The sequence below is a fragment of the Cryptotermes secundus genome, unplaced genomic scaffold (assembly GCF_002891405.2).
Source record: "Cryptotermes secundus unplaced genomic scaffold, Csec_1.0 scaffold599, whole genome shotgun sequence".
Taxonomy (NCBI): Eukaryota; Metazoa; Arthropoda; class Insecta; order Blattodea; family Kalotermitidae; genus Cryptotermes; species Cryptotermes secundus.
The window spans coordinates 1,273,063-1,282,829 of NW_019730109.1; the positions used below are offsets into that span (position 1 = coordinate 1,273,063).

General features: G+C 37.6%; 1 protein-coding gene across 1 annotated transcript in view; it reads left to right on the plus strand.

Annotated features, from left to right (window-relative positions):
• LOC111866185 (F-box/LRR-repeat protein 5) overlaps positions 1-8,661 on the plus strand; it is a 33,125-nt gene extending 24,464 nt beyond the window's left edge. Inside the window, exons 6-7 of the mRNA XM_023854882.2 lie at positions 1,930-2,097; positions 6,598-8,661. Of these exons, the coding sequence (XP_023710650.1) occupies positions 1,930-2,097; positions 6,598-7,204 (775 nt within the window). The 3' untranslated portion in view covers positions 7,205-8,661. The remainder of the gene's footprint in view (positions 1-1,929; positions 2,098-6,597) is intronic.
• The last annotated feature ends 1,106 nt before the right edge of the window (positions 8,662-9,767 follow it).

The following is a 9,767-nucleotide window of genomic DNA, read 5'->3' on the forward strand; positions in this document are numbered from 1 at the left end:
TAGCTCCCCTACTGTCAACGTGTAGACTACTGAACACAGAGTGAACAGATTTGCGCATAGGGTTATAAATCGTGAAACCCCACAACAGTGTTAACAGATTAATGCGATTAGGGTTATAAAGTGTGAAACCCCGCAACTGTGTAATAATTAATTGTAGCCGTTACTTGTAGGTTGTTGAATAAACCAATTAACCATCTCTACGGCGTATTCAGTAATGAAACACGTTACAATATATATATAACAAATTTGTTTACTTAAGTTATGTTCAGCATAGAATAAAATTTCATCACAGGCTATCAGCTGTGGCCACACCACCTTTTATGCAATTATAAAATGTGAGCACTTCTTTATCTCCAGAGTCTGTATAGTGGTTATAGTTTGAATTTGCATTAGGCACAGTTTCTCTTTTCTCTGCCTACATGAGACCAAGGACTGCCTCTGTGGTCTAGTGGTCAGAGTTCCTGCCTACAGATCCAGAGGTCTGGGTTTGATTCACGGCACTACCAGATATTCTGAGTAGTAGTGTGTCTGGAATGGGGTCCACTCAGCCTCTTGAGGATAATTGAGCAGCTATTTCAAGGAAATAGTGACTCCAGTCTAGAAGACCGAGATTAATGGCCGCAAGGAATCGTTGCGTTGACCGCACAACACCCTCTATCTGCTAAAGTTTGCACTAACTTCTCCAACAAGCGGCGGTCACTTGGTCAGTATAGTTTGCTTGCAGACTCAAACCACGGAGTTTGTTTTTGTTTGTTTATATGAGACCAAGACTGGCATTGAAACCAAATGTGCTTGAATTAATTTCATGTCCTTTTCTGTTGACAGACTGTAGGGAGTTACTATTTGTTCCACCAAAATGTAACAGCATGGGTGAGATTGAAACTTTCAGAAATTTTTCTGACAGTTGTTCACTGGAGAAACAGTTATAAGCAGTTAGATTTCAGCATGTCCCATGTATAGGTGCAAAAAGGATTCTGTAAACCTTAGGGAGTGTATAGTATAGATATTGCTTTTGTGCCCATTGTGTATTGTTACTTGACTGTATGTATGTTTGTACTATTCTATCATGACAATTTCCAAATCCTTAATTTTGTATGGATCTATGGAAATACAAGTATGAGTACAGAGTTACTCAGCATCTCTTACTATGGTCATATTATCGTGGTAGTTGCTTACTGACATAAACTTCAAGATAGTGTGTATGGAAAGTGCACAACTTTACTAATGCAGATATAATGACATCATGATTTAAGGTTTTCTTGCAGTTGTTGTTACTGTTTTTGGATTCCCAAGAAAGGTCTCATATACACATTGCATACAATTGTCCCATTTTAAAGTTAATTGATTTAGGATTTTACCTGCATTTAGTGAATGAACTGTGTACATGTGTGGGTGTTGGTCCGCTTGTATGTGCATTTATTTCTAGGTGTCTGTTTCCCCAGTTTGGAGTATGTTTGATTTTATTGGTGGGGACAGTTGTAAGTAGGAAGTTTAAGGGATTCTCTGTAAACCTTAGAAAGTGTATAATATAGATTTGGAACATTCCACATGCTATGGAACAATGTTATCTCTACTAAGGCCACAGAAAGAAATTTCAAGGGGTGAACCTCTCCATATCTCCTTCAGGCTGCTATGCTTCAGTGTTTCTGTATTCCCTTCTAATCAGCTATCCATTCTCTTTACATAAATGTTGTTAATGATATTTTCTACCAACAAGCATTTTGGGCAGGCTGATGTAGGTCAGAGGTGATCGGACTGGGATGCAATGGTACGCGAAATGGAGGAAGCCTCAGCTACCATCAACCGTATTATCATAGGACATCTGTCTATGGCCATAGTATAGCATGGCCATTATTATTGCCACTGTACTATTTAATTATATATTTTCACTTTCTGCAGATTTTATGTGCTGCTGTTTTTGCCTTCCAGGTTATTGCGGTATGTCCTTTGGCGTGTAGGTTCAGGAGTGAAAGAGCTCAACCTTGGAGCGTCTTGTATTTTAAATGATGAATACCTTAACTTATTTATGCTCCAATGCCCCAGTGTTGTTCATCTGGATGTTAGCTACACAGCACTCTCCTTCCATGCATTTCACGGGTAAGAATCAGAAATTAGTAATTTTTTTTTATTTCTCTCCTTTATTGACAATCAAATTGTACAATCTATACGTCAATGTGCTGACTGGTGTACAATTTAATAACTGTTTATTGTACACTCTTCTGGTTAGTGCGGAATAAACATCCAGTGATGTTGTCCTCAGTTTGTTAGATCTGATGGCCAACTTCTTTTGAGTCTTCAATTTTCATGAGGTTGTAGTAGTGGTTGAAGAAGTGGGTTGGAGTGATTTTCTAGTTTGCTGTAGTACTTGGTGCTGTTTTTTCAGATGACTTCTGTTACGAAAGGAGTTTTTAGATCTGCATGTAGGGTGTGGTTGGATACATACCATGGTATGTTCGTTATGGATCGGAGTATTTCGGACTGGGCATGCTGTATAATGGCGATGTTGGATTTGCTGGCACAGCCCCAGAAAATTAGTAAATTGAAAAAATTTTAATTTATGGGGAGTTGTCATAGTATAATGTTTTCAACAAGTAATTATATATGTGTATAAAAGTTTTCTAATGTATGTGAACTATGGAGAGAGGAATTCACAACATTGTTGTTGGAGCTGAACCCTGTCCATCCAACTGTTAGAGAGTGAGTACTGTGTACTGAGGTTGTTACTAAGTGGTGGTTTTTTTCATAAATTGAAAATCTCTTGTTATAAAAAGTACTGACAATGGAATTTGTAAGAAGGAATTAAGCCAAAATTTATAACATTACAATCTGATGTAGAAATGTGGTATTTTAAGTCTTTAGTTTTGGTGGACATTTATATGGTTTCATTATAGGCACACGGAGTATATTTATCATTTTAAGGCCTCAAGTGTCCTGTTGTATTTATTCAGTATTTAATACTGCCCATAAAAGTTGTTGGATTCTCTTGAAAATTTATGATACAGCATAGGAAAATGTGTTTAATACTTGTATACGAAATTCAATCACAGTACTGTAGAAGTAGTTTTTCTTACACATACGTGGTCTGACAATAAAATTCACGAACTCATTGCGGTAAGTGCTACATACCTCATTGCTGAAGATCACTGTGGTCACCTTCAAAGTACTCCTCTTGGAAAGCTATGCACTGATGCCAACACCTAATCCACCCTTCAGAACAGTTTTGGAACTGGTTTTGTGGAATGGCCTTCAGAGCTGCCATTCTATTACTTCTGATGTTATCAGTGTCATCAAAATGCCTTCCTTTCAATATTTCATTTATCTTTGGGAACTGAAAAAAGTCACTGGGGGCTAGATCCAGTGAATAGGGAGGGTATTCCAGCACAGTTTTTTGTTTACTAACTAAAAAGTCCCTCACAGACAGTGGGATAATTCAAGCTCTGACATTCTTGCGACTGCACACCAAAACACACTCAGACATTAATAGATGCCACTCAGAAAGAGACTGCCATAGGTCAACAACAACACAGCTGTAAAACGCTGATATGCCAATGTCATCAAGTCATCATAAGGTTTCTGTCCACTGCTGCCACGGCACACGTGATGCTGAGTTTGTGAACTTTGTTATCAGACCTCGTAAGGACTTGCAATACTGATCACATCTCAGTAGTTCATTTTAGTATGATAGTCTTCAAAACATTCAGAACACAGTATAACATTACATATTTCACACCATTCCACTCTGTCCCTCATTTGAAATTGTAGAATATATGTAAATTATAGTGATTAGTGGTTTTGTGGTCAATGAATCTAGACCCCTGGAAAATATCTGAGCTACAAGTGAAGATTCCACTTCCACTGCTGCTTTTGGGAAGGATCTCTTCCCCCTCTCCTAAGCCACCCTACACACCTTTTATCTGTTGGCCGTGATACAAGCAGAAGTCATACAAACTCACAATAATGAAATCATTCACAATATTGGAGAAGGCAAAGCCTGACATAGAAAGTGTAAGAGGCTTAAACTTGGCAGCAGTCAAGCATACGACCGTTCAAGTGACCACACTGGACCAAGCATTTAGCACATATTGGGAGAAGTAGAATGCATATAGGATATTAGTGGGGAAGCTAGAAGGAAAGAAACCACTAGGAAGACAAGATTTAGGTGGTTGGATAATATTGAAATGGATCTTAGAGAGATAGGATGGGGTGGTGTGGATGGAATTGATGGGCCTAAGATAGGGTCCAGTGGTGGGGTCTGATGAACACAGTAATGAACCTTTGGGTTCTGTAAAATGCTGGGAAGTTCTTGAATAGCTGCACATCTAGCAGCTTTTCAAGAAGGGCTAAGTTCCATTAAGTTAGTTGTATGTTAATTAAAAACATTTGCTTATTGAAAGAGGCGGGTGAGACATTTATGCACTTCAAACTGCAGTTCTTGTTTTGTCTTTTAAAATTTTCAACTGGAACTGTTAATAATATTCATTTAAACTCAGTATTAATGCACAGATATTCAAATTTGAACTTTCTGAAATCTTCAGCTTTCTTCTAGAAAAGTTCAGTGAACCCATATGTATTTAAGTTAAAGAAAGAATGGTACTTATCGGACAGGCATTTAAAATTATATATTTTTTGTACAACCAGGAAGAAATTTGAAGTGCTTTGAATATTACTGATGTGTATTATGGTATTTAACTGAGCAGTTAAGATGTTAGGATATCACTCCCCAGATGTTTTCTTTATTAGTTATGACCTGATAGGATTCATTCTTTTCATTTCAGAGATGATTATAATCTCTAACCATTCAAACAGCAATTCTTTATTCATTGTAATGTTTATATCTCACAGGTATATAATATTAATGCCGATCACGGTAGCCGAGCGGTCTAAGGCATGCACTGTCTTCGCTCGCTCGGAAGCCGGGATCGTGGGTTCAAATCCCACTCAGGGCATGCATGTTTGTGTGCGTTTTTCTGTGTTTGTCTACAGGTAGAGGCCTTGCGACGAGCTGATCACTTGCCCAAGGAGTCCTACCGTATGTGTAAGATCTAGTAAACCGAAGTGAAACGGAGAGTTTCATGGAGGTAGGCCTAGGCCCAAATTGGGGCTGTAGCGCCACAGGAAAAAAATGTAATATTAATAGATGTAAGCACTGGTTAATGGCATAACAGCATTTGTGGGCATTGTGGTCACAGATTCAATGTAATGTTCAATCTTTGTGGATGTCCAGCTATTTTTGACTTAGCTTGACCATCTACCTTCATTGCAGTCCTGCAGAATATTCTCTTAGAATACTGAAAAGTCTAAATAGATCAGAATTGAGTGAAAGTAGGGCATGGGACTTCTTTTATTTCTATAGAAATCTGTTTTTCCTTTTGAACTGTGCTGAGCAAAACCTTTGCCACACCCTCCATTATTCCTTTTCTACCCACCATACCAGATTTAGAGAGCTCTGTAAATTGAAATGGACCATGACAAGAGAATGGTCGTGGAAAATCGTTCTCTTCTTTTCCCCCCCCCCCCTTCCGCCACTGAATATACCTGCCACTCATGAGAATTTTCGCTTTCCTCATCATCTTCCCCTTACAGTTAAAATGTTAATATAGTAGTACATCAGGTGCCATCAAGAAACTGACAGAGAGAGACTTCACACATTTGTGGCATGTGAAGGCAAGAAAAACTGAAAATTAAAATACAGTTTTAAGATTGCAACAAATTGTTTTCCACACCCTTAATGAAACAAGGGAATCAGCAGTGAAAGCAAGTTAAGTATTGTCTCATTTATTTGCATCATATGGAAGGCCGGTTTATTCCATGTGCTTGCAGATGTTAAGCCTGTTGGTAAAGTGAAGGACTAAAGAAAGAAAGAGACCATTACTCTCACTAGAAATATACTGGCTGAATGTGTGAATAACCTTGTCATTGACTTGAAAGATCAATTAAACGCACTCAGTAAAGAGTTCCAAGAATATTCAGTAGTAACTGATTAAACCACAGATGTCAAACATACTGCTTAGCTTGCAGTTTCCATTTGTATTTATAACCTTGAATGAAGTTACCATGTCAGTGCATTTTCCAAATCATCCTAGCACACATCTTGCAAAGAATATGTAATGAATAAGGTGTATTTTTCTTAGAGGATGTTACCATTATTTACGCCAGAAAGCAGTAAAAGAATTTAGAAGTTCACAGCACAGTACAGAGATTTAGGTCATGGAGGGGAAACTAACACATACTTTGTGATCATCAGTAAACAATTGAGAAATTATTATGAATGTTTTAAAATTCTGACATACACCCAAAAACCTTTCCAAGGAAACCAAGTTTCCTACAGTCTTACAATTGGTGATCCCTACTGTAGAAGTTTTTAGTTCCCGCATTTGAATATGTTTCATTGTATCACACTCCTTTTCAGTTCAATCTTCTCAGTGATCTATCATTTGATGTTTCTTGGTTTCATATTTTGTGGGTTACTTAACGTCACTGTCAGTATGTATGCTATATATCGACAGGTATTTCCTGTTATGTATTTGTTAGAGAAAGATAGTATGCTGTATAAGTGTGACTGTCTTCAATGACTAAGTAAATTAACATTTATTATAGTGTGAAGAGGAACGGAAGCTGTAGACTTCTGACCACAGTGTGCTTCTCAGGATGTGAGAATTTAACAGATTCTGCAATTACATCCTTGACAAAATGCTGGGAAAATGAAGAAGAAGAATTTAATGATGACTTAATAGACAGGGACATGCAAAGAAACTTGTCTTCAGTATTGATCATGCCAACAATGATGACACAGGAGGAACATTTGAAATCACTGATCAGGATTTATAATAAAATAAAATGGCCAAGTACTGGAAGGGACAGTGAAATTCTCTTGTCTTTTCCCTACATTGAGTGCAGAAGAAAAGCCAGAGTATCAGGGCTGCGATCCCTAATTCTTTCGGGCTGCCACAAACTTACCGATAAGAGTCTTGAAGAGTTAATGAAGTCAGGTACATCTGTACAAAAGCTGAGGTTGCTGGACATGAGTGGTTGTTTCCAATTCACAGCACACATGTTAAATAGACTAGTGAAGAAATGTCCACTCCTCAGCCCTGATTGTCTTTTTTATTGTGACCACATAAAAGGTGGGCCCTACAGCAATGAAGCAAATGGTTGCAACAATCTTCAGAGTGTGAAACGAGCTTGTTGCATACCACCTGAGTGAGTGGGATTGTACCACTGAAGAGACTTTGGCCCAAGGTTCTCAACCCTCTTGTCAAAGTTCCAGTGAAACCTTGACAGTGAACTTAATTAACATGGGTAGAGGTCTGGTTTGAAAACAATTAAATGTAATTTATGTGGAAATTAAATTGTTTCCTTTCTTGAGTAAACAGTGTAAACAACAGAAAGTACCATCTTCATAAGAGCAAATAAAATACTCTGGTTTTCAAAAGTTGTTACACCTTCCATTTGTCACTAGTTCATCAGCATCAATCTGTGGATGGCACTATCAGTTTGAGTGCATTCAGATTTGGTCCGCATATATATATATATATAAGTTATTGGCTGTGCATATTTCCTTTACATATAAATGGGAATTGTTATGTTTGTCCTGAGTTTATAGGTGTTTTAACAGTTAAATCTTACAAATTCTGCAGGCATGCATTGCTTAGTGGCATAGTGGATTCATCTTGCTTTGAATTTAGGTGCAGAATTGAAAGGTCACATTTTATCGTGTATTACAATGTTTTTGCAAGACCTAAAGATTCAGCACCCAATCGTTGGGCCTTCCTGTGGATTTAAGTCTGATGCATGTGTGTGTCTTTTAAGTCATATCTTTAAGTTATTTTGCTATTCCACAGAAGTTTGTAGCAGGCTTTTCAATCATTTTGAGCCTTCCTTTTCAGGGATATATATATGGAATGTTGTTGTAATTCTCTTGAGCAACACAAAGAGTATGATTCTCAAATTCTGCCTGAAAGTTATGTTGAACTGGAAAGACAGTGTGTAGGACAGTGAAATGATGCTAAGAGAATAAATTTGTCAAATAAAAGAAAACTGTCAAAATATCATCAGAACATTCTAATGTTGAAGTCACAGAACAATTTAAACGCTGCTGTTTGAAACAACGTGACTGCAAGACAGCCATTTCACCAAAATTATTGAATTTTGAGGCCTTGGCTTTAAATATTTTACAATTTTATGTTCCTGTAGCAAACTTTTAATGGTCCTTTTACTTTGTAAGAAGACGGTAATAGAAAATAATATGGTAAATATGATGGGCATATTTTTAGCTACAAAATGACATTTTTGTTTGTTTGCCATTCAGATTGTGGCCAGAAATTTGTGAAACACAGGTCATAAGTTGTCTGAAGTGGATTTGTATTTTATTAACTAGACCCTGTAGCCCTTATAGGTTATACTTCTCAACTGAAGGAAGGGTAAATTTGTTTCTCATGCAAAATCCATATATCCGTTTTTTCACAGCCAACTTCTTGGTTGCATGAAAGTAGTAAATACAAGTGCTATTCGGAAAGTAACCTCCAGTGAGCTGTTAACAAAACAAGCAATGAAAAAAAAAATTGTATTATATATTTAAAAGTACATACATACTTAAGCTATTTCATAACATAGTCACCATCAGAATTGAGGTCATCATCGTATTGGGGAGAAAGTTTTTGTATGCCTGTGTCAAAAGTGTTTGCCATCTGTGAACTCAGCCATGTTTTGACACCTTCCATCAACTCCTCATTACTGTTAAAGTGGTGCGATCCCAACCAGTTCTTCAGGTATATAAACAGATAATAGTCACTCGAAGTGAGTGAAGGGCTGTAAGGAAGGTGGTCATACAACTCCAATTTTAAATGCTGCAGCAGTGCTTGAGTGCGAGCAGTTGTATATGAATGCACATCATCATGGATGAGCACTAAAGCAGATGTCATCATTCCATGCCATTTGTTCTGAATGGTCAGCCCTGCGTAGTTTTGTTAGTGTTTCACAATACACTTCTGACATTATTGTGGCCCCTTGCTGCAAGAGTTCCACCATCAGCACCCCTTCCACAGGTGCCATCAGCTTTCTGGCAGGCAGACATTTGTTTAAACTTTTGCAGCCTGTTTGGTGAATGTGTGTGCATCCACTGCTTTGATGGCTCCTTGGTTTCAACATTCACAAATGAAACCCAGGTTTCATTGCAATCTTTGGGGTATCGCTCTAGAAAAGTCGAGGCTGAAGCCAATGTTGTGCAAAACTTGTGATAGCCTAGCCTAACTGTGATAATCTCATAGAGAACAGTGCATGAAATTTGTGGAAATTCACATGAAAGTTCTGAAATTGTGAAGTACTGTCATTCATAAATTTTTTGGTCATCAGTTTGAACAAGATCATCACTCACTGCAGATGACTGGCCGACCACTTCGCTCTTCATCATGAACATTTGTTTGCCCACTCGTGTTTGAACATTCTACACCATTATCTTAAAGTGCCTTCACTCACTACATGTTGTCCGTAAACCACGCATAATTTATGACAAATTCTGCAGCACTCATGTTTTTAGTGTGAAGAAAGTGGATAACAGCACAAATTTTAGGTCTGTGAAGCATGGAATAACAAGAAGTAATTACTGATTATCCAGTCACAATTTTATATATACATGTTTCACTCATTTCTATCATATGTATTCATTCACCCCAAGAGAAGCAGCAATGTACCTTTTGCTTTTTTCAGGTCTTTCCCAACACTCCAAAAGGCCTGTAGTAAGACATTCTTTGTACTTAAGAAATAGAATC